The sequence below is a fragment of the Halictus rubicundus genome, chromosome 4 (assembly GCF_050948215.1).
Source record: "Halictus rubicundus isolate RS-2024b chromosome 4, iyHalRubi1_principal, whole genome shotgun sequence".
NCBI classification, from domain to species: domain Eukaryota; kingdom Metazoa; phylum Arthropoda; class Insecta; order Hymenoptera; family Halictidae; genus Halictus; species Halictus rubicundus.
In genome coordinates, this window is record NC_135152.1 from 17,613,587 (window position 1) to 17,639,173 (window position 25,587).

The window sequence follows — 25,587 nt, forward strand, 5'->3', positions numbered from 1 at the left end:
CATCTCAAGTAGAACCTTTCGATAACCGATTTTGTACCTTGCTGATATCGATTAATCGACAGACAATTCCACTTTTACACTATCCGCACAGACACAGAACGGTTCCATTTCAGTATAACAATACTGTAATAATGCATACTTTCTTCGTTTAGTTTCCGACACGTGCCTGTGCTGATACGATCCGATAGTATAAACAGCTATATTCAAATTGTTTGATCGGTGCTGAACGGAACAGTTCCGTGTCTGTGCGGATAGTATAAATTAGCCTTTAGTAAATAGCATTTTCACTATTTAAGTTCCAAACAATACGTTATGTAAATACTTATCACTTTGTGTAATTATCTTCGGTTTCGTTTTTAAACAGAGATAATTTACAGTATGTAAGTTACTTCATTGTTATATGCATGTGTTATATTACGTTGTGTGTATTTCTAAACTAGTTTTCAATGACAGTGCATGTTCCACATCAATTCAATATGAATATGCGATATGTTTGATGTTTTTATTTTGCAACATTATAATACGGTATTAGGCACAGTGCAAAACGATTGTAAGTAGTTTACGAAACAGCTGCGTGGAAAGTAAAGTTACGAATCACTCGCAGCCTTATTAATTATTTAATGTTTTTCTCTTGTTTCTGTTCAATGTTCAACTAAGATTGTCTTTCAGTGATTAGTTTGTTATTATCGCGTAAAATAAGGAGAAGAAAATTTGAACGAAGGGGATGCGGAAGGGGCGATCTCTGCCGAAGATCAACGAAACGGTTTCGGCCGAGCTATCGATTCCAACCGAAGACTTCCGGAAATAGCCGAGGTCGTGAAAGTGACGTATGTACGTCAGTCAATGTGGGCCGACCCGCGTATCGTCGGTAGAGTTCTGAAATTCTACGAATTCGTTGTATCGGGCGGAGGATCGCTAACGTCGCGATTCGCAATCATGAATTTCGTTCAGTAAAGTTGTAGAAGGATTCGCGAGCGGGGGAAGCGGCTCACTGTCGTATGTTCGTATACATTGGTGTGAGAAAAATTGCTGCTCTTATACGTGTGCGTTAGGGCCCCGATCAATCTTCAAGTTCATGACCCCGCTCTTATTTGGTTAATTGGATTTATTCGTGATTGAATCCACGCTGAATTGATAGCGTTTCGACAATTCTTCTCTCGTGAGGTATATCTCGAGTCATTCCTGCCAGGATCGATCACCGTGACCTAACCTTGAAATCGCCACATATCCCGACCGAGTTTCCGGAGATAATGCTTCTGTGAAAGTTACTGTTTTTCTTTCGTTGCAGATTCAGTTCGGTGGTCACCTACGGGTGAATAGAGATGGCCACCCCACAAACACCAGGTAAATCTCTTCTTTTTTCTCGATTCGTAGCTGACAATCATTTTTTGGTTGATCTGTCATGTTGACAGCAATTGTCTGTAGGGAAACAACGAATACCGTCACTAATCTTCCATTTGGCACGTATTGTTCATGAAACAGCGAATCGTGTTCTAAAATTGCATGGTTTCATTCAGAAGAAACTTTTTCGTGGAAAGTATCATGGGAAAAATTAAAGAATAATCATTTTTTCTAGGTATGGATCCCTGGGTGATCCAACCCAGGGAACGTGCAAGATACAGAGAACAATTTGAGTCTTTAAAACCAATAAATGGTGTTGTCACTGGAGGACAGGCAAAAGAGTTCTTGCTAAAGTCTCAACTTCCACCTATAGTCCTTGGGCAAATATGGTATTGTTTTTTTTTTTCATCAGAATGCTTTGACATTTGCTGCCAAGTGATCTGGAAGATAATTGTGATTTTCTTAGCTTTATATCCTTGATGACGATAATATGACATTATATATTATTTTTATGCTGTAATCTTTATACTTAAAAAATGTAATATTTGCATTTAATATTAACTAGTGCCACTTCTATGTTCAATATAAATCTCTAGTACTTTTGACAGCATCATTGAAGCACAATTAAATTACAGACAACTTGATACAGTTATCTAATGTTGTCATTTTTATGCAGGTCTCTATCGGACACAGATTCAGATGGTAAACTGGATATAAATGAGTTTAGTATTGCTTGTAAATTAATTACTTTAAAATTGCGTGGCTTTGAGATACCTGATGCATTGCCACCGATCTTGGTGCAGAGTTTAAAGGCACTTTCTATTAGTGAGTACTTACAATGAAAGTCAATTAGAATTGCTTTAAAGGATCGTTTATATGCATATTTGTTTTGTTCTACATTTGTATCTAGGTGATACCAGTGCGATAAACTTAACAAATGGAGCTGCCAGTATACCCCCGCACAATAGTGTTGCTTCTTTAGTGAATTTAACTGGACCCCCACCAGTAACGGTACAACCTTTAATCAGTGGGATGCCCATGACTGGATCGATTCCACGTCCTCTAATAGGCCCTCCACCATCGAATGGACCATTACCTGGACATCCAATTAGACCTGCCTCACCCATGACTTTACCAGGTAATTCGCTTTGTATATGTATTTGTATTTCAATCGTTAAGAAGTACTTAAACAAAAGTGTACATCATGAAAGTATAGATAGATTTTCATCTAGACTGTTACACTAATGATAAGCATTGTATTTCATAACAAATACAATATCGTGCCTTAAGCTGACTTTACAGTTGTTATACATTGCACAAGAACTAAATATTTCAGTTTCGAGAATCAGAATAATCGATTTTCTTACTGTTATCGATATCTACTTAAATTCATGCGAATACTTAGTATGGTTTTCTCAAATGAGAAACATCTTAACTAATGAGCAGCACTATTTAGCATTATTTTACTTATGCATCATACTACACAGCATCACGACAAAGTAGGCCGAATGTGGCTGCTACTACACATGCCACAACTCACACAGCGTCAAAGCCACTCGCTCGACCCCCACCACCCTCTGTGGGTATGTTATAAAAATTGGATGTTTGCATACGAATGATTACGTTTGGGTCTTCTTCTCTTCGATTTTTTCTTTGAGGCTTCTCAAAATATTACAATTCGTTGTTTTTTCTTTCTTATTGATGTGACATAATCATAACAGTATGAAATAATATGTTATTGTGGTATATGCTTTATAACTTTGAATGCAGAATCTCAGTTTTGCATGGAAAATAAATTATCACATTTTAACTACTTCTTGTATGTCATACTTGACACTAATGTATAATAAAGCTTAAAATTAACAATAATATTAAGAACTTTTAATTGTTAACAAGAATGATCAATGGATACGTATATATTGTAATATGAACCTAGTATTACTATACAGCATTACTTCATGTTATGCATTATATGTATAATTGCCACACTTATGTAGGAACACAAACACATATCATTAAGCGTATACTATCATTTCTTCTCTGTGTGTTTATTTGTCTAAGGCGTACTATTCTATGGCATATATTATACATGGATTTGTTGTCAATATAGACATTCTGCTTTTGTATATATGTGTTCTAATTTTAAAATATGTAATTTTATATTATGAGTGTCACAATGGCTTTGTTTACTGACTATGCATATTATATACATTCTACTCTGCTGACTCTTTTATGTGCTACTTACACCTATACAACATCTATACAATGATATAATATTTGTGCTGCAAAAAAAAAGGAATCGTGCCTTCTTCAAGTACTACTACTACCACTTCCACTACTACTACCCCTAGTGGTGGTCCTCCTCAAAGACCTGCACCACCCACAAATATTGGTATGTCTCAAGGCATAAAAGAAATTCAAAGAAAATAGATATTGTTTTTTAAAAGTTTTTTAAAAGTGGAGTAGATAACGCATGTGAACTTAGACATTAGCTCCCTGTATTTCTAGATCTATTGTATATTCAGGCAGAAAAATGATTCCTTTTTGTATCATACATCATGACATCATACACTTTCTGTTAAAAATAATCTCTGTGGATTATATACATATGTATATACATAATGTGATTATTAGACCGCGGATTTTATGCATTTTTGACAAAATGAATAGGTTTAATATAAAACTGAATAGACATTCGAAGAATTTAATGATACTATTACATTATTTTAGATATTTTGAGATGATTAAAAGAGAAAATAGATTTCCTTTAACTTTCGGTTTCTCACAAATGAGCTGGACAATTTTTATTTTGCATAAAGATCCGCAGTCTAGCGATTATGCTTCCAATTTTGTAATGATTGCAAGACATTTTAAGAATTTTAGTTGCCAATTCGTTACAGTTCCTTTGTACATTATTATTTTATTTGCTAATCTCCTATATTTTCTTTACAGTATCTCACTGTACTGAACGTTTTGCAGTTAGAATAAAATAGTATTAGGTCGATGGTTAGTTGACACTGTATAATTTCAGGGGCAAACTTCATACCTGCTACTGTCGGACCTCCGCCAAAGCCTGCACCACCTTCGTTCCCCAATAGTCCAGTGACAGCTGGATCAGTGACTAATTCTGCCATAGGTAATGCAAATTTATTGTGAACATTCAAATCAGTTATAATTTTCTTTACATTTTACTTTTATTTGTTACTTGAGCAGATCTAAAGAAGACAATACATTGAGTTCTCAACGATATTTTATTCTTTTGTTTGCAGATTTACTTGATTTTGATTTACCAGGTATCCTTGATACAGTCGCACATTGTGTGTTGTAGAAAGTACAGCTTAACTTTTGAAAGTACAATTTTTGTTAATAAATAACGGAGCTTATATTTTTGTCTATAATACTTGTAAAGTTTTTCAAGTTTCTATTTTATAATATAAAATTTCAATACATATAATCCTTGGTAGTTTATTCTAGTGTAGGACTAATAGTAACACCATTTTTATAGAAAATCCTACTAAATTGGTAATTTATTTGAACAGAGGATTAACTATATAATTCTTTATTCATTTGTGTAGACAAGAATAGTATTATTTTTGAAGTCACTAATTTCGAACTTATACAATTTAGTAAGGCTAACTATTTTATTATAAGCATCAATCATTAACATTAAATACTTAAATTACTTTAAACAGGTATGGCTCCAGTAGCGCCAATCGCTCCTATAAACACAAATCCAACACCGATTGCTGCTTTTGGTATGGGTAAAACAATGTCGATGCAACCAATGTGCACTGGTATGGCTGCTCCAATTGGCGGCCCCCATGGTGTAGCATCTGTTGCACCAATGTCTACTGGTATACAAATTTTTAAATATTTTCAATTAACGTTTATTAATCCCTTGCTTTACTTACAATATCGGCGAAACTATCGACACAAGTGTGGCAAAGGATTAATTGACTCTTTAATAATTTCATGTGTACGCAATTGAATTAGTGATGATAATTAACGATACATGACTGATGTGCCAATAGTTATATACTTTTTTAGGAACTGGTGTAGTGTCAACCCCTCCAAATGTAGGCTTACCCCTAGCGTCATCCACTACGGCAAGCGGAGCATTAGTGAACGGTGTAATTACTCAGACTCCAGTATCCACAAGCACACCATTAAGTACAACAGCACGCCCGCCAAGCATAGATAGAGTGGGTTCGGTTGATTCACAACATAGTCAGCATAGTCAGCACAGTCAGCATAGTCAGCATTCAGTGGGTTCTCCACAAACTATTGAATGGGCTGTACCGCATCAAACAAAATTAAAATATACTCAATTATTCAATACCTGGGATAGAACACGAACCGGTTTCTTGTCTGGTCCGCAAGCTAGAAATATTATGGTGCAGTCACAATTACCGCAACAAAAACTTGCAGAGATATGGTATAGTGACATAATCGTATACATTCAATAGAGACTATTAATGTGATGATTCATAATATTTCTATAGAATGCGATTGCTTTATTAGGACGCTCTCGGATATGGATCATGACGGCCGTTTGAGCTGCGACGAATTCGTGTTAGCAATGCATTTATGTGATATTGCTAAGATTGGTGAAAAGATACCCGCCGCACTTCCAATAGAACTAATTCCACCTGCATTCAGACGTCAGCGGCAGAGCAGTTTAACACTTTCACAGGGTGGAACAGAAAGCATTGATCCATTAGCTGGTATGCCACAGGTAAAATTCCTTTTATAAGTTTTCATTACTTTATCTACTGGTAGCTTGTTAAGAAGCTTTTCAATAATTGTGCTGTACCAAAAGGAAACTTAAAGGTTTTCTTTTACATAATAATTTCAAACGAAGTTACTAGATTAAGTTACTGGAGATGATTTGTTGGTTTACGATTGCAATTTCAATTGCTGTTGAAAGATCTATAAAAAATTCGTTAGTCGTGGACTCTGGACTTTAAAAAATTATGAAATAATCGCTGGTAAATACTGTGTTAAAACCTGTCTTTTGCGTCCAACATTTATTGAATATTTGTTTTCTGTTTACTCGTATTAAGACGTCTTTTGAAGACAAGCGCAAAGAAAACTTTGAAAAGGGACAGGCCGAATTGGAACGTAGGCGCAAAGCATTGTTAGAACTTCAGCGGAAGGAACAGGAAGAACGCGAAAGAAAAGAAAGAGAAGAAGCAGAGAAACAGGAAAAAATTAGGTAAGTGAATTCTACTTTGGTTCTCCATTTTTATGTTAATGAAAAAAAAATGTAACAGGTTAGAGCAAGAAAGACGTAGACAAGCAGAAATAGAGAAGCAAATGCAGAGGCAAAAAGAAATTGAACAGGAGAAAGAGGAACAACGAAAAAGAGCACAAGAACAAAGAGAAGCAGCACGGAAGTAAATTGAACTTTTTTTTTTTTAATTCGATAACATCAAAGTAATTTATTTAATGTAATCAGGCTTGAAAAGTTAAAACGTATTACACCAAGTACTTTTTCAAGCTTCTTACATTTTGCACATCCTAAGAAAATTTGATACACTGAATACATTATCGTAAAAATTAATTTTCAAATCTGAATAAATAATTCTGTCTTCCATTTTTGGGAGATGTGGCACTCAAAGTGATAATGGATTCTAATAAGTTTATTTCGTTTTACAGAGAAATGGAGAGACAAAGGCAGTTGGAATGGGAGAATCAGAAGTCACAGGAATTACAGACGCAAAGGCAAAAGGAACAGGATGTATTGCTTAAGTTGAAAGCAAAGAATCAAACGTTAACTATTGAACTTGGAACACTCGTGAGTATTGAGTATGTTACCAACGAAATGAACCGTGTTCGTATAATGTACGTTGCGTAATTTATAATTTCATTTCTATAGAACGACAAAGTGAAGGAATTATCACAAAAAATTTGTGACACTAGAGTGGGTGTCTCTGGTGTTAAAACGACTATCGACGGTATGCGGTCGACCCGTGATGCACAGTTACAAGAGATGGCTGCCTTAAAGAATAAACTTCGCGAACACAACCAAAGATTACTAGTTTTGAGTCAAGAGAAGGCTCGTATCGAAGCAAAAAATAAATTAAACGCAAGTATGGAATCCGCAGGGCAGGAAGCAATAAAAATGGCATTAGATAACAATAAACAGATCGCTCTTAAACAAATGAAGGATAAAATTGCTGATCTGCAGCAAGAGGTATACATAAATATACTGAAGTAAACCAACATTTAAAGTACAATAATTTTCAAACATGATATTTATATTGACAGATTGATGCCAAAATGGCTGATATAGAAAATAACAATGGCCAACTTCAAGATATTAAGACACAGATACAAAATTTAGCAACCGATTGCAAGAATCTCCATATTTCGTTCGAAGAGAAGAAATTGAAAGTCTTAGAACTCAGAGCTAGTGGTGGTACCGTTGCTGGAACCGATTATACATCTGCTTGGGGTGATAATACTTGGAATGACACTACTGAGCCAACTAATGACAATGCTTGGCCTGTCAGCGACGATACCACAGCTTCCACAGTGGAGGAAGCTACTCCAGGAGTCATGAAATATAGAGCTTTGTACGAGTTCGTAGCCAGAAATCAAGATGAGATATCATTTCAACCTGGCGATATTATTTTGGTAATTGTTATAAAATCAGATGGATATGCTGAAGTAAAAACTAAACTATTCATTTATATGTAACTTAGGTACCACCTGTTCAAAATGCCGAATCCGGATGGATAGCCGGTGAAATTCGGGGACACATCGGATGGTTCCCTGAATCCTATGTCGAACGAGTAGATGCTGTAACAGGAAATGACAATGCTTTTGTACAACAGGACAGTGTGGAAAAGAGAACTTTAGAGTTAGTGAAATACAAAATACTAGAGGTGTACGAGAACCCGTTTTCGGGTTCTCGAGAATCCTGAACTTTTCAAGAACCGACTTTTCCCGATCCGTCCTGACCATCGAATTCCCGACATTTTCGGGTTCTCGTACACCTCTACAAAATGCGCATGTTATTAAAAGGAGTGAAATTATTATCTTCTTTTATTTTTATTAATTGCAGGGGAATAGCTGAAGTTCCTGAGAATGTATCCGATGCTGGTTCATTAGGAGGAGAAGCTCCTGTTGTTGAACCTATTATTCCTACTCTTGGATTGGGCATAGCTTGTGATATCCAAGCAACAACTCTCTTTCAGTATCGACCTACAACTGAGCAACATCTTGCTTTTGAGAAAGGAGATCTTGTTAAAGTCATTGAACAGCAGGTAATCATATTTTGTATACTATCTATTGAGGTAGTATTACAGATGACATGTATGGTACAACTAACATTTTGGAACCATTTGTATCGTATGTATTAACGCTGTAATAATATATACACACTTCATTAGTGATCCCGAACCCGAAAATTCAAAAAATTGTTATGAGAATTTGAAGATATGTAGTGCATATGTGGCTATGTATTACCCAATATTTGTTTTTGCTGCACAAATTCACTTTGAGGGGGTGAAATCGACCTTTGAAAGTTCGGCTGAATAAGAAGAAAGTTCCCAGACAAACATAAAACATTTATCAATTGTTTATATAATTAGAAAAAAGCCGAATTTTTAAGAGTCGATTTCACCCTGTTAAAGTGAATTTGAGTAGCAAAAAATAATCGCGTAATATGTACATATGAATTTCCGGGTTCGAGATCATTCCAGATAAGTTAAAAATTATAATCTTCCATGTCACTTAAGGTATTAAATTGTACAAACTATTATGTGCGTAATTAGGGTGATTGGTGGTACGGCACATCTAGTGATGGAGTCAATGGTTGGTTCCCCAAGTCGTATGTCAAAGAAATTACTGGTAGTCAAGCTGCAGTGGTTGATGGTCTCAATGAATACTACATGGCTCTATATCCCTACACCTCCGCCGAACCTGGAGACCTAACGTTTAATCAAGGAGAAGTTATATTGGTGACTAAGAAGGAGGGTGACTGGTGGACAGGCAGTATAGGAGATAGAACTGGAATTTTCCCCGCTAATTATGTAGAAAATTGTGATGCTCCAGATCAGGTGCAATAATTTTTTATTTAACTATTTTAACGGATGGAATTTTATTATATTTGAAATTTTGATTTTATTCATAATCATTAGAGGTGTGCGAGAACCTGAAAATGTCGGGTCGGGATGGGTTCCCAAATATATCGGGATTCTCGGCAATTTTCGGGTTCTCGCACACCTCTAATAATCATAACATGTGGTGAGTTTTATAATTTAACATCGTGTGTTAACATTAATCAGGATGTCTCTGCTATTACTAACGCGACTGAAGCGATTACTACTACTTCCACCGCTGCGACCGCAGTGACGACTGAGCCGATCGCAGAAGTAACCACGACTAGTCATGCAGCACTGGTTTGTAACGTTTATATTAATATCTCCGTTTCGTATACGCCAACTTCAAGAAGTATATTCGCTACCTTGTACGTTACGATATCATTTAATGCCTTAATTCGACTATGTGCGTGTGCATAAATTCATTAGATCGCAAAACATACAGTAAGCTAGACACGCTATATCCATGTTTAGAAAGAGGAAAAGACTGCTGAGCAGCTCGAAGATGAAAGAGCAGCCGCAGAAGATAGAGCAGAATTACCAGACTTTGCCGCAATGGCAGCACAGCAGGTAATTAGTAGGGCAATAGTTTGTGTATGTATATTACGAAAGTGTGCAGTATTTGTTATTCAATGAATCTAAATTGCTTCCCACTTTGTTCTCATTGCTGGCATTCCCGCTACTGCAGTATGTTAAGGTACTTTATCTCCTAAGAAACACAGCTTTGTAAAAAGCTTTCCTTACTTTTAATATGTATAGAATACAGTCATGCGTAGCTTAATGATGCGGATACGTTCTGAGACGTCCGCCAATCTCTAATATTCTCGGGAATCCCGCAATTTTTGAGAATCCGTCCCGATCCCAAATAATATGATGTGTCTACTAATTATATTCTAGCAATTTTTGAAAATTTTCATAAGCCATAAATGCATAAAGATCCACAGTCTAATCATCAATATCGTTAGATTCTATATTTTGTCCAACTGGAAGATAGTAGTAATAACGGCTGGATCACAGACGTTAACTGAGTCGTCGTTAAGCGATGCATGACTGTATAGAAAATAGAGACACATGAAGCAGAATGTTTTAAAACGTATATTTTTCTCACTACAGCGAGGAAGGAAACCTGAGATTGTACAAGTTATTGCACCGTATCAAGCTACTAGTTCCGAGCAATTAGATTTACAGAAAGGAGCATTGATAATGATACGTAAAAAAACAGATAGCGGATGGTGGGAAGGCGAATTACAGGTTCGACGATGCATTCTCGAATTAATTCTTCAAATAAAACATGAATTCTTAGTAGTCACTGTATTCAATGTCATATTTTTATAGGCACGTGGCAAGAAAAGACAGATTGGTTGGTTCCCAGCATCTTACGTTAAACCTTTGACTAGTAGTAGCAACCGAAGTACACCAGTTTCCCATGGTTATCAAGACTCCCCTACAGATCCAAGTGTTGGTAAGTAATCTCCAAATATTATAATTGAAAATGTTCAATTTGTAATAGTAAAGTTGAACAAACACGACTTCTTGCTAAATAAAACTTGTCGATCGAAGTAAGCACCACTGTAATGAATTTGCCTTCTATCGGACATTTCATATACCACAACATAATACTATATGCGTTCGTATCTGCTTAATGATCTACAATAGACGTTAAAGTTTTTCTTTCCATTTTAGAACGTGTTATGGCAATATACCCATACCAGGCGCAAAATGGAGACGAGTTAAGCTTTGGGAAAGGTGATGTTATAATCGTAACTGCAAAAGACGAGCAACAGTGGTGGAAAGGCGAACTGAATGGAGTGTCTGGTGTATTCCCCAGTAATTATGTATCTCCAATGTGTAAGTATTTTCTTTTGCTTTATAGTACGTTTAACATTCAGAATTCGACAAAGAATTTTTTTCTAAACAAGTATGTTTATGTTTTTGTCCATCATAAATGGTTATCAAATTATGTTTTCATCGACTGTATGTAGCAAAGTAGCACAACATGAAAGTTGTATGAAACTATGAAACATAATTATTGTAGCATAGCTTTCATCTGTGGTATACGGATAGACGGACGACCGTCAGGTTTCGTTTTTATTAGTATCTGATAATGTTGATGCAAATTGACATTCTATGTATCATAATGTTAATTGTATAATCCATCACTTTTTTACGACGGTCGTTTAATAGGACTAGATAAATAATAATTTTCTAGTACATATACACGTAAAGAAATGATTCTAGTTTAATAATATGTACCTGTATATTTTACATTGCTCATATTGTTTCCATACTCGCCTTAATGTGATTGTAAACATATTACTCGCATTTATGGTATTCGTTACCGAATAGTTGCTTTCTTATTTAAGGAACTTATAGGTTACAGGCATAATTAGGAGTATCATTATCAAACACATCGAACTGTTAAGTTTTCGGTTCCTCTTGCGCTGAATGTAAACATAGACTACTAGTACTACTGCTACTACCTACGGTTTATAAGAACTATATCTTAATTGGTGACAGTTGTACAAATACAATGCGTTCTTTAAAGTTTATTAGTCACAACAGGTGTTGTGTGTGCTTCCTGCTCTGATATGGCTGCATTGTAATTAGCACTTTGGCTTGGAAAAATGGTACATGTTTAATGTACAGTAATTATTATTTCATTTCTGGTCTATTTATAATCGGTAGTTTGAGGTATAAATTATTATAGAGCAGAATACTTTCTCTATCGTACAGCCTGCCTGTCTGCCTGCATGCCTGCCTGTCCGTCCGTCTGTCCGTTTGAGGTAGCTGTTTCGTTCTATCATAAAACATTCAATAAATCCATTACACATACTCAATAGAAAAATATATTTATTTCACATTATGTTACACATTTTTACTAAGAGACATACGTAGTATTGATATTCTGAATATTTATGTTTGCATCAACAGCTTGTGCATTAGAGTTTTTGGTGTTAACGATTTTGATAGAAATCAATAAGCAGATTCAGCAAGTGAAATTAGTATAAATGGTTTTTTGAAGTTACTTTTTGTTTTATTATTTATTTACAATTGCTTTTGCTTTTGCTAAATATTTGAAAAGTAGTCTATTATATTGTTGGTATTAGAAAATGAAATAGCTACTTCAAGCAATTAAAACTTTCATTTGATACGATTTTTTCAATCAATAAATCCTTTTTACTAATTGTTATCTTTCGCCTCTGCTTAACATGCAGCATAAAGGATAGCAGAGCAGCACCGCAACATTGCAGGCTAAAATAAAAACATCAGAAGTGCAATAAGAATGATAGCAGACTCTACGCTCAGCACAACGTGTTGCAACCGACAAGTCTCGTCGCCGGAGACAGTGAGCATAGAAATGAGAGAAAAAAAAGAGAGAAAGACTCAGGGCTGGTTCTTCATTTCTATATTACTTTGAATTACATGCAAGCCTTTTCCCTCTGGTACGGGGTCCTACTCGTTCCTTTGTTTTCATTGTCATTCAAATTGTTACCATGCGTCTCATCGACCATTACACTTGAAGCTATTGAACCTCTATGTACGGTTTCAATGCGGATATTATTGTGCAGTATTTATAAACGTATGCGTATACAAGAGCGCTAAATATTTAAAACGGAAATGAAAAAAAAGTTATATCGTAAATATCATTACGACCACCTGACATGTGCACCAAATTCTACCTCAACCCTCTACTTTGATCCAAAAACTCCAAAGTCGAGGCAAATATGATTTCTTTGTCTACTTAGAATAATATCTAGTATCACCAATGCTTAATATTTTAATGAGATGTAAATTCGTTTGAAACATTCTATATTTTTAGAACTCAAGTTAACTGCAGCTTTCATTCGTACTAGCACTTTTAGCCCGAAACTTCATTTCACTTTTAACTTTTAACAAGTAAATAATATTGTTTTTCTTATTTAAAGAAATATTTAATAAATGATTTCAGTGAATAAGTTATTATATTTGATGATAGATCCGTAGTAAAATGGAAGTACTTTCTACTAGAAGCAATGACAATAAATATCGAACTATCTATCTGTAAAACATTCACACTAGTCTATAGGTTTAAAAACATTCGAGTGGCTTTGTGTGTAAATAAAAACGTACAAAAAAAATCTGTGTAATAAAAATAAATTGTTTCCAAAAGTTCACTGGTGTCGGGCTTAAAGTGTTAGGCCAGTTAGAAAAATAGTTATGCTGGTTGTTAATAATTATTCCAGCTTTTGGTAACCAGTGCCCTTTGTAGGAAATGTTAAAATTAAAAAATCTTTAATACTGCCCTGTCTTTTTTTTTTTACATAAGCAGCATAGCATATCATTTGGTGCGCAACACAGATGGTTTGCACAGTTACTCTACTGCGCCAAGGCCTAGTGCAAAGGTTTCATAGCAATTTAAAATATGAGCATATGAACATCATTTTTCTGCTTGCCTTCAATGTAAAGGGAGAAGGAGTTGTTGAATCACTAGTTAAATATTGTGGTTGAAATTTCATTTCACCATGCGGACAGATGAAGAATATGTTATACCATATAAACGATGCTCATTTAGTCTCTAAATATTGATCAATTATGAAGTTTATATATAGTTTTCTGTTTAAATTCAAAATTTTATTGTAAACATAGCCGTTAAAAAAAGGAGATAACAATCTGCTTAGAATTCGCTAAGAGAATGATTGTTCTCTTTTCAATTCAACGTGTTTAACCAAATCTGTTGTTCCTATTTATTTATTCTATACATAGTTATTATTTGTTTCTCTTTAATTCGTCTAAGTAATACACAATGAAAGATGATGTGCTCCTTCTTCGCAGCCTTCTATTATAGAGCCTAAATCATCATTAAAATATCAGTAATAACAATCATAAAGATATAGATAGTTATTATCGCCACTGGTGGGAATGATTTGTTAAGTAATGTTATATTATCGTAAACCAGTTTTTCCATCAATTTATTCCTGGATACGATAGTTTGTAATTACGTAAATGTAAGGTACCTTACCATGTTATGTTTAATGGCAGATCTTCTTTTACCTTTTATTATTTACGTTTATGGACATAATGTAATGAATCTCGATGTTGGGATACTTAAATGAAGTGTTATTGTTTTATAGAATTATCATCGACCTAATTTATTGTTTCTGTTAAAATCAGTGAGTCTTATGGATAAAACTGTAAATTATTTTAATACTCCATTATTTTATAATTTTAAATCTTTCATCAAAACCCACCACTGTATTTAGTAGAACAAATAAATTAGTGAGCGTTCTTATGTTCATTTAGGGTTCATTCCATTCACTGTATCAGGGACTTGATGGAATAACTAGTTTTAAATAACTGCAAGAACCAAGCGCACAGTAGACCAGCATATTTATACACTGGTTGATCCTTTTACACGTTCTATATGAGTCTTTGCAAGAAAGGTGTATAAATATGCCTGGTCATATGAAAAACATTGTGTGCTTAATATTAAATATTCTAGATGCGCCTGTAATCTTGTAATCTTTATCTAAACATGTTGATAATTGTGTAAAGCAAGTTATGCAACTGGTTACACTTAGACGAGATACTTGTGTAGTGCTAATCCTTAAGATTGTTACTATTTGCAAAAATATCCATATTGTTTGTTTGTTGTAATGTCGAATCTCATTATGAATCTCAATTGTGTGTGGTGTACTCGTGAGTGAAGGAACACTGTACGGGTGTGAACAAGTTCAGATCGTTGTGTATTTATTATCAGATTTCTGTTCACATTTCATGTGAATATACTCTGGATCTTTACACGTATGCATATACACGCCGTTCTTATACATATGTACACATATCCATACATATACAAACGTGTTCGCAAAACTGCTGATTGAAATAAAGTATCTGTCCGTTGTAAAGTATCGTTGTGTACGGCGACTATCGATTATTTGGCAATACCTAAATACTAACTTAAATTTTAACAATATTACTCGAAATCAAAATATTAAAATTTTTTTTTATTACGTTAAATTCCGGGAGTTTGTGTTGTTTTAAAGCGACGATATACTAAGTAATTTCTGTATTACTTTCTTTTCCTTGTATCAAGGATAAAAAAGTATAAAGGACGGACAATATAAATGCAATAAACAATTTTTGCATACATTTTATGTGTAGCAAATGAGGTGGCAACTGACCTATCGTGCGGATTGGATGCAATGGAAAGAAAGCGTCAAGAATACATAAAAGAACTCATTACAACAGAACAAGCATATATAGAAGATATGAGACTTGTTCACGAGGTATTTAAAAATTATTTTATGCCTTACAATGATATTTATATTCGAATAACGAAGATAAAGAATGAAATCTGTCCATAGGTATTTGAGAAGCCGCTTATTGAGAGCTTAGTTTTAACTGTAGACGAGGTGGACAAAATATTTGTCAACTGGAGAGATATCATAGCCTGCAATGACAATTTTTTAAGGTAGTGTTTCTTTGAAAAGGAACCGTTAAGATGACTCTAGTAATCGAACTTATTTACTTATTTTTTTCAGAACCTTGAGAATACGACGAGACAACAGCGAAGGAGGAGTTGTAAGAATGATCGGCGATATTTTATGTGAAAACGTAAGCAGTTTTCATTGTTATGCTATAGTTTCATACTTCAGCTAACAATGCATTGTGTAATCTAGATACCCAGAATGTCAGCTTACATTAGATTCTGCAGTTGTCAAATATCTGCGGCTGTATACCTTCAACGGCTAACTGAAACTGTACCAGAATTTGTTGAGGTGGCTCACACTTGTCAACAAGACCCACGAACAAAGGGAATGCCTCTGAGTTCATTTTTAATCAAACCTATGCAGAGGATAACGAAGTATCCTTTAATTATAGGCAAAGTAAACTATCTTTTTGTGTCATTAATATTTATAATTTATTGGGTGTTATATATGGTGTCCTATATTGAACATAATCATTTTAGATTTTAGAACACACTCCAGATGATCATCCTGACAAACAATATCTTCAGGAAGCATTGGCTAAGGCAGAAGAATTTTGTACTCAGGTGAACGAGGGAGTTAGAGAGAAAGAAAACAGTGATAGATTAGAATGGTTACAAACACATGTGGCTTGCGACGGATTAGAGGAGCAACTTATTTTTAATTCTTTAACTAATTCCTTAGGTCCGCGAAAACTTCTTCACTTTGGCATACTTCATAAGGTAATATAAAATAGAAAATACATATTCCTAAATCAATAAAATTGATTTAACAAATATATATATATATGTGTGTGTGTGTGTGCGTGTGTGTGTCAGGCGAAAAGTGGAAAGGAACTTGTTGGATTCCTTACAAACGACTTTTTGTTGTTTGCCCAACCAACACTTCCGAAAAAATCTTTTCCCAGTGGACAGCAATTCTCATTTGAAAGAAATGAGCATCAGAAGTTCAAAATGTATAGAAAGGTATTCACTATCACCATCGATAGTATTTTAATGATATGAATATACTAACTAAATTATTTTTATTTTGCAGCCAATATTTTTAAATGAATTGTCGTTCTTAGGAGATTCAGATACTAATGGAAATGTGAATAGTTTAAGCTGGGGTGAAGGTACAGAAAATTCAACGAAAATACTCAGGTTGAGAGACCAGAAGAAACCAATATTATTACTAGCCCCATCGCCAGGTGAATGTTCTTTATGGACCAGAAGAATCACAGAGGCAAGAAAAACATTCTCAGAAAATGAGAAGACTCGTTTACAAAGACAGAAATCGAGTAAGTTTTTTTACTTTTTATTTACAAGTATTATTGTTTGTGAAAGTTATACGCCCTCATATAATAATAACTTTACTAAAAATAATCTGAAGTGTAAAAAATGGACGGTTTGTTATTTATCGATACTTAATTATAATTATTCGACACATAATAATGTGTACTATGTGTGAATGAACAGAGCTGGCACGGTTTGGAGCGTGTGGCAGAATACTCGTTACAGTTCTTCAAGGTTTCAATTTGAAGACAACACCTGGTAAGCAAACGAGTGTGCTTAAGGTGTTTCTTCCTCTTTCCGTATGCACTTCTTGCTTGCTTATAGTTGTTTGGTATCTTTAATTCTTTTCTTTATAAGCATGTAATAAACGGAAGCAGAATGGACCCCCAGAAGAAACAACGTCATTGAACATTTCTATAATCATGTCTTCACTACCTAACCGCATGATTTACTTTTTACTAACAAATATCTCGCATGATTATAGTTCGCAGGAGACCACCTCAGGGTAAACTTTCGTTAGTAGTTGTAGAAGCTGAAGATATTATGATACCCAAGAAAGGTAAAATATTCTGCTTGCATGCCGTTTGCAATTTAACAATTGAGGTGACGCTTAAGTAACTTGTTTTCCTATTTCTGCAACATTTAATGCTAACAGTAATGTACTGTAATTTGTAGTGAAATCGTAGATAGTATCACTTTAGCAATATGAAATTAATGAATGTAATAACTAGACTGCGGATTTTATGTATTTATAACGAAACTGAGTAGATCAAAGGTACAGCAATGAAGACATTTAAAAAATTTTAAAATTCAATTGACACAGACAATTTTTATTTTGCATAAAATTCCGCAGTCTAGTAATAACACGAGTATGATATCCTAGCTTAGAACATAACAATATAGCTATGCTTGTTGTACGTGATAGAACAGAATTTCTTACATCAATATTAATTATACAGTAAATTTAAAGACAAGGTAATGAAATAATGTTCCCAGGAAAATGCAGTACATTCTGCAAAGTCAGTATGGGTTCACAAGAAGAGAGAACGGGTGTTGTATCAGGAACGGATTGTCCTTTATGGGATGCATCGATGCAATTCCAAGTGAAGGATGTGCTTGAAGATACTCTATGTATTACTGTATTTGATAAAGGCTACTACAGTCCTGATGGTAAAGTTAATTTCATAATTATTGTATACACTTAAGGAAGTGTATATGCGGTCAAAAATAAATATCAACTAACATATTGATTCTTTGCAGAATTTTTGGGTCGAGCAGAGATAAGAGTTGCAGACATAATGAGAGACAGCAGGGACTCGTGCGGACCGATCCAAAAACGCATTCGCTTACATGAAGTTGAGAAAGGCGTCGTAGTGTTAAAGCTGGATCTACGATTATTTGGCAATCGGAAGAAGGGTATTACGTTCAGAGGTATGATGCCAAGCTAATTTGAATAATGTGTTCACATATGATAAGCGTTTTTTGCTTTAAGGCTAGTTAAATAGTTACGCTAGATAGAAATAATTGATAATGACAAATAGAGGACCATTTTGATACAAGAGTATTTATTACATGTTATAAGACTTGATCAGTAAGGATTACCTGATATAATCTTTATTATACGGAACTCGTATCCAATGCAATCATGGGAATTAATTTATTAAACAAATATTTTTGTTATTTTTCATACTTTTTATATATTATAAGAAAGCCAAGAATGAATCTTTACGTTCAGTCTTCCTTAGAAGTAGTTATTTAAATTCTTGTCAAACTACAGTATTATATAAGAAATTTCTATACAAACGTGGTATTTCTTATTTTACAAATAGATATATTGTTATTGTAACAATGATAGCATATCATGAGAAAGCATTTATTTTTTGTATTAATGTTATTCAAGAAAATGTGGAACATTTAAAAGGGCATTAATATGGATAAAATGGACACAAAGTAAATAAGTTAAGAATGATTTATTGCATGAATACTTATTATATAAGTGCAATCGTCAACAAGTTTGCAATAAAATAAATAATTTAATTTACATCATTCGCACTGACAGTGCGAAAATGCGTATAAATACGAATTGACATGTACAAAAAATGACAACGTGTACTTGGATGATGTTTTATAAATTATTATGTAACCTATATTAAAACAGATAAATTAATATAAATATGACGATTTCTTGGTATGATGATTATTTTCAGCGTTTTCGATTATGTTAACGATGATTACATGCAAAGTGGTGCAAGTATTATCATAAAAAATGTTTCACACATATTGAATTTAACTTAAGTCTATCGCTCTATGTCGTATAATATTGTATACATAGTTTCGATGACCCATTATCATTTTAGCAACTAGTGCTCAGTCTAAAGGAATAACTTGCACCCCGTTACATTTAATCGTCCTGTCCCAATTGAATCAGTTCGATTTATCAATCGTTTGATATTCAGACTTGTATAATTAACTTTGATCCCCCACGAAGACAACAAACCTTCCCAATCACCAACGCGCAAAGTTTCGAGATATTTGATTTCTCTATCTTTTTTTTTTTTGTTTTTAAGCGTTCCAATTAGCATTACCCTTTTATACATTGCACCTGTTAATGCAAACCCTTGTACTCCAAAAATTGTTTACGAAGTTTATTAAAATTTTATTTTCTGAGTCAGAGGCGGATAATGCCAAAAGGGACGCTGCGACAACAAAATACTCGAAACTAAGGTATTCATACTCATTTAAATAGCATATTTTCTAGTCATTAAACCTATTTCTTCATCAAACAACTGGGCCAGCAGACTCCTGGACCGGCGCCTCTGAATCCACTTCGCTAGACTCCCTTCGTTCTAGCCTGTCTACGTCTTCTGTAGGAAACTCGTAAATTGGTTTGAACCCACCGAACAACTGTGGTTTGAAGTTCTCAGGATCGAATTCATTCTTCTCTGTCTGTGTCTCTTCCGCATTCGAAGTGTCCTCGGACGAGTCATGATCGTCATCCGATTTTCTATTTAGAGTGGGTTCTACGACAACAACGCTCCAACCATTCTTAGAGGGTGCTTCGGCGCTGACACTGGCGACGAACGGCGCCATGAAATTTTGTGGAGAAGGCGCCGAACTGGAGGAACTTGATGGTTGTTGCGAAGGCAACAAAACAGGCTTCTGTTCGTTACTGTCACTCTTCGAGTTGTCTTCATCTCGTACGTCAACGTCAATACGGTGAGAGGCGTGTGCTGTTGGTGTATAGACATAAGCAATTGGCGTAGAAGATGGCGAAGATGGGAGCCTATGAAGAGTCGCTGAGATAACATCGTTCTTCCTTGCCGGGAATGGAACGAAGTCTTGTAAATAGGGTATAACGTTTACGCTAGAGTCTTTGTCATCTTTCTCTTCGCTGTTCTCTTTCACAGGTTCTTCCTCCTGACGCTGATCACTAGGAACCAATATGGGGGTTTCCCTCATCCCGTTCGCGAGAACAGAAGGATCAGGTCGCTCTAAGGGATAAGGGAAATCAGAGACCACGGGTCGTCCATTGAATAAACTATGAATTGGAGGACTTTGTTCTTCCTCCATTTTTTGATCTTCGTTGTCCTGAAGAAGTGTTTCTGGCGGGAGAGGTCTGTGGGGACCACGCGTCCCTACAACAACACTTTCATCTTTTTCTCTGGAGTCGTCAGGGTGTATATTGACCGCAGTATTCACAGGATACACTACGTAAACTGGAGGTTCAGCCATTGTCTTTCTGATATCATACTTCCTTCTGTCTGCCTCTTGATCGGTCACAATCTCGTCTGATTCATCATTCACACTTGGAGCACTAGGTGGTAGACTCGACTCCGCGTTGTCCTCCTCGAAATTTCCATGTTGAATCATTTGAAGGGTGGCCACCTGCGGCGGGTTAGCCGTTCTATGTTTTGGGAACAGAGGAGGTCTTGGCGGCACTTGGGGAGGTTCTTCCGAGTAACGATCTAACCTCTCCTCCTCTTCCAACCTCAATTTTTGGCTGGACAGTCTCTGAAGCGATTTGACCTCCTCCTCCCCTCTAGAGGTAGCTGGTACCGCTGGGAGACGAAATCTCTTGACCGTGGACTCCGGATCTCTAGGCGGAACGACGCTCTCAGATTTTGTGGAAGCTGCACTCGTCACTCTAAGTGCATGAATCGGTGGTGGCGGAGGATTCAGTCTCTGAAGATACGACGGAGGTGGTGGCAAAGGTCTTCTTGTAGGAGGATGAACCTGCACGGGTTGTCTTACCCTTGGAGGATAAGCTTGTCCAGCTGGAATAGTACCAATCGATTCCGAACCACGGTGTCCATGAGATGTTTTCGCATTGGGTCTGAACTGTGGCAAAATATTTGGCAAGTTGGAGTCAGGATAAGGTCGTCTCCTGATTCCCAGGTCTGAAGGAGGAGGCATTGGTGGCTGCTTTCCACGAGGTGGCAATGGTAGCCTTTGCGGTCTTGGATGATCAGGTCTCACTGTACCACCGTGATGGTAGTGATAGTAAAACTGCGGTGGAGGTCTTGGCCTTTCCGCGGGAGGGGTCAAATTCTCGGAAAGCTGTGGTAAATGTTCATCGTCGGGTGCAGGTAAATCTACCCTGACAGGTTTATTCGTCGTAGAAGATGGTGTAATCTCGTGTACAGTTCCGTCAGCCTCGTTTATAACAACGATGTGCTCCTCTACAGGTTGCTTGGGTTCGTCTTTAGGAAAGACTACATAGTTGACATCTTTATCATCTTTCTTATCATCTGCTTGGTCTTGGAGTACCGTGCCTTTCACGAATGTACCTTGAGTTCTAGATGGTTCTATCTCATTATTGGTTTTTTGGGCAGCAGAAGGATTTGGTTGTCTCCATGTTTGAGCAGCGTAAATAGGATTATTATCCATTATGGAAACCGATGGTAGTCCAATCGTTCCCTGGTGTAACTGTGAATCGTAATTGCCTTTGTCAACCGATGAACCATACGGGAGTCTGAAAGGGGAGTCTATTCCCGACGAACCACCGTAAAGATTCTCTCCAATCGCCGTGCCCAACGAGTAGTATCCACCATCCACATTCTGTCTGTTACCAAGAACAAAGGACACTGTATCTTGATCAGGTGGTATGACAATGTTACTAGTACTCTCTACCAAGATTCCACCTAAGCCATTCGGTCTCTGATTAATGATCGGATTTGGCCTGTAACCTTGGTTGATAATAACATTGTCTGCCACGCCTTGTCTTCTATGGTCATTTTCAAAAGTTATTGGGAGCCTCGGATCATTGTCCAAAGGCATCGAAGTCACTGGACGCTGCGGTCTTGGTTGGAATGCCAAGGAATTACTTTGGTGTGTACTTTCTTGAGGTATTGTCGAAGAAGCTGTGAAAACGAAAGGTGGTGCTGTTGATGGTGCGATAGTTGTGCTTGGTGTAGTAACTGTAGTAGTTTCTGGTGTTCTAGAGGTCATCGATACGTTGTGAACAGAGGGCATTGTAGTAGGCAAGGTGCTAGTCTTCACGATTTCATTAGTTGGTTCCTTCACCAGACTGTAGTCCTCGAAATTTTCATCGTCGATCTTATAATCCCCATAATCATCTATATATTCATTGTCCCCAATCGTGGTGGGTTTCATTTGCGGATCCCTATTATGAACTATATTATTTTGTCCTTGCTGATTATTATTATACATAGAAGCTTGTAGCTTTTCTATTGGCAGAATGTCTTCATAATCATCCATGTGATCCATGTATCGCTTCGGGGTAGTAATTGAAGGTTTCCACGTAGTTATCACCGGAGCTTTTGTGGATGTGGAAACCGTCGTCCGTGGAGAAGGAGTTGTAGTAGTAGTGGTAGTGGTACTAGTAGTAGTAGTTGGTGTAGTTGTCGTAGGTCTAGGAGTTGTAGTGGTTGTAGTGGTGGTGGTAGAAGTACTGGTAGGAGTAGTAGACGATGTGGTTCTAGGAGCCACGGTTGTTGTTGACGCAGTGGTTTTCGGCATGTACGGTTTTCTAGTTGGATAATAGAGAACGGTCTCTCCGTGATAAGGTTTATGATTGTAGGTACTGTAGCTGTTCGAACCACTTTGAACCTTGGTGTTCGCGTAGGAATTGGATATCAGCGGATATTTATCTTTGCCGTACACGTCGGATGAATAGTGAACAGGAAGATTCAGGAAATCATGAAAATTTGGCGAATAGGGATTGATTTCGTTAGGACTGACATCCACTGTCTCCTTGTTTTCAATCTTTTTCTGCAAGTAAGTGGTAGGCTCTTTCGAAAACTCTTTGTTGGTCTGTGCATCGTCGTTCGCGTGATCTTGGTAACGGGTGGTATAATTCAAAGCCTTCACAGGCGGCGCTTTCTCAAAATCAATCTTCCCGGTGATCGGATCTTTCTCTAGCGAGAACGGTCTGCCGCCGTTGAAGGCGAAAGTGTATGGAAGGTGATAACGCAAAGGATCTTCTTCGTTCGTCGTCGACAGGGCAACGGTGCTCTCTTCTGCGTTGAGATCCAGGTCAAGGTCATCCAGTTGCGACGTTCTTGCCAAAGCCGGAGAAGCTTCGATCTCTTCCAGTAGGGACTTAGGTGGATTATTGTCCATGTGACCACCCATCAAGTATTCCGAGGATGTGCCTGCCACGCAGGCTATGGCGAGTACCAGTGTGCACGAACTGAGCTGCATCCTTCTCTCCGTATCTGGAAGAGTACCGCACAAATAATCAAACACGTTACTTATAATACATACATAAAATACTTGTGTATATAAAGTGAAGCATTTATTTGCGTCAATCACAAGACTACTACTTTCGGCACTGTAATTAATAATTTGAAGAAGATGTCTAAATGAAAGAAGAAAAGATTGGTAGAACTATGCACTTGCATACGATGCTTCGAGATAGACAGAAAATATATATATATATATATATATATATATATATATATATTTGTAATTGAAAAACATAAACAGAGTAGTTTCGACTCGGAAAGATGACGATCTAATATTTGATGCAGCAATTCTATTGTAGTAAATCGTTTTCGTTTTATTTTCCGAAAACTTACTTTGGAATTAAAAATAAGCATATAACGGAGTTGGTTAAACTAACGTTTATCTCCATTTGAAATCTAGTAATGTCTTAGAGAATTGTATAATTTTTAACCGATTCATAACAAATTTCATACTGTGTGCAACTTTATGCTAAGTATTTACGTGCCGCGTGTTTCTGGGCCACGAGTTTATCATACGGTGAAGTAAAAGGGGCCGGAAAAGAGTACCGTCCTCCCTTGCGTCCTACATTTAATATATCTGGACATGGTTACGAACGTGCATGCGGGATACGTGCACGATTCATGGTACGCCCACCGGATTTGCCTTGTACTGTAAACGCGTCAGCAGTCTTTGCATGAAATCATTCCAAGCTATTGCAAATCATGATCAACTATTCTTGCCGTTTTTAATATATCTTCCAACTTATTCAAATAAAACTTCTAAATACAATGCATCGAGTTCCTAAAGACTAGTCTTGAATTTCCACATTTTCACCTTAATTATTGTACGTGCAAACAGGAAGAAACAAACAATTTAATCCTTTAAATGTACAGTACGGCAAGTTCTACAATGACCCGCCATAGTGTTCGTACATACGGACAAATTTTTATGCTGTCACACTTAATTCTTAAATGATCGCTTAATTCGGGTAAAATTATTTGTCAACAAAATTTGATTAGATGTAATTATTAAATGAACCAATCAAAGTAAATTGAGATGAACTACATTCGTGTGTACCACTTTCGTGGACCACTCTGCATATACTCATTCAGCTTAACCGCAGATTAAATTATTCAGTGCATACTTCATTTAGCTGCGAATAGAATTATTTTCATTTAATTATTTTGTCCGTCACGGCTTATCTAATTTAGGCACAGCGGCTAAGACTCGAGAAAAAAATTGAATTAGTAAATTGTACAGGTCATTCTAAAATAAGATCTGAATTCGTTTCTTGTTTTCGTGTCTGAAGCATATGTTCTTCTAAACACGGACTCTTAATATTTTACTTTGCAAATCTCGAATTGTTTTCTAACACCTGTTAAACGCTCCGAGAGGCAAACGATCCAATTAGCGGTGCGGGAATCCAGCTCGTCGATCGCGTGTAAAACTGAAATCGTCAGTTGCCCGCAATTACCGTTCATTGTCCGCGGCGTAATTGCGGGCTCTTTAAGACGTTCAGCTTCTGCTCGTAATTAACGGGCTCTCCCGAGCGCGAGCGTGGCGAGCCATCTCCACAATGGAATGATAAACAGGGACACGCTGCTACATCTTTCATCGAGCGGAATCGAGTTCCAACGCGTAACGGGTCCCTGCCGTTCTCTCTTTCTTCTTCTTCTTGATCGGTGGCCTCCTCGGTGCGTTTGTGCTCTC

At 36.4% G+C, this 25,587-nt stretch overlaps 2 protein-coding genes across 4 annotated transcripts; one reads left to right on the top strand and one right to left on the bottom strand.

Moving 5' to 3' along the window:
- The first annotated feature begins 812 nt into the window (after window positions 1–812).
- Dap160 (dynamin associated protein 160) lies at window positions 813–24,805 on the top strand. 3 transcript variants are annotated; one of them, XM_076787174.1, is made up of 37 exons: window positions 813–1,164; window positions 1,289–1,344; window positions 1,577–1,730; window positions 2,018–2,166; window positions 2,252–2,479; window positions 2,829–2,924; window positions 3,638–3,733; window positions 4,373–4,477; window positions 4,611–4,634; window positions 5,034–5,195; window positions 5,389–5,776; window positions 5,863–6,076; window positions 6,405–6,556; window positions 6,615–6,737; window positions 7,000–7,138; window positions 7,220–7,537; window positions 7,612–7,980; window positions 8,049–8,206; window positions 8,411–8,612; window positions 9,123–9,407; window positions 9,636–9,749; window positions 9,924–10,019; window positions 10,563–10,700; window positions 10,785–10,911; window positions 11,133–11,297; window positions 15,591–15,715; window positions 15,794–15,900; window positions 15,971–16,043; window positions 16,109–16,315; window positions 16,399–16,638; window positions 16,735–16,881; window positions 16,952–17,195; window positions 17,374–17,448; window positions 17,675–17,749; window positions 18,187–18,360; window positions 18,451–18,621; window positions 24,771–24,805. In XM_076787174.1, the coding sequence occupies exons 2-37, from the start codon at window positions 1,323–1,325 to the stop codon at window positions 24,788–24,790; spliced, it is 5,682 nt and encodes a 1,893-aa protein (XP_076643289.1). In that variant the 5' UTR covers window positions 813–1,164; window positions 1,289–1,322; the 3' UTR covers window positions 24,791–24,805. The 3 variants fall into 3 exon arrangements, with proteins under 3 accessions (XP_076643289.1, XP_076643291.1, XP_076643292.1); XM_076787176.1 differs by lacking the exons at window positions 3,638–3,733; window positions 4,611–4,634; window positions 24,771–24,805 and adding an exon at window positions 19,091–19,368; XM_076787177.1 differs by lacking the exons at window positions 2,829–2,924; window positions 3,638–3,733; window positions 4,611–4,634; window positions 24,771–24,805 and adding an exon at window positions 19,091–19,368.
- LOC143353813 (uncharacterized) lies at window positions 18,752–24,286 on the bottom strand. Its single transcript, XM_076787417.1, has 2 exons — window positions 24,231–24,286; window positions 18,752–24,010 (listed from the first exon to the last, which is right to left on the bottom strand). Exons 1-2 carry the CDS (start codon window positions 24,284–24,286, stop codon window positions 19,969–19,971), a joined length of 4,098 nt encoding a protein of 1,365 aa, XP_076643532.1. The 3' UTR covers window positions 18,752–19,968.
- Window positions 24,806–25,587: the final 782 nt, after the last annotated feature.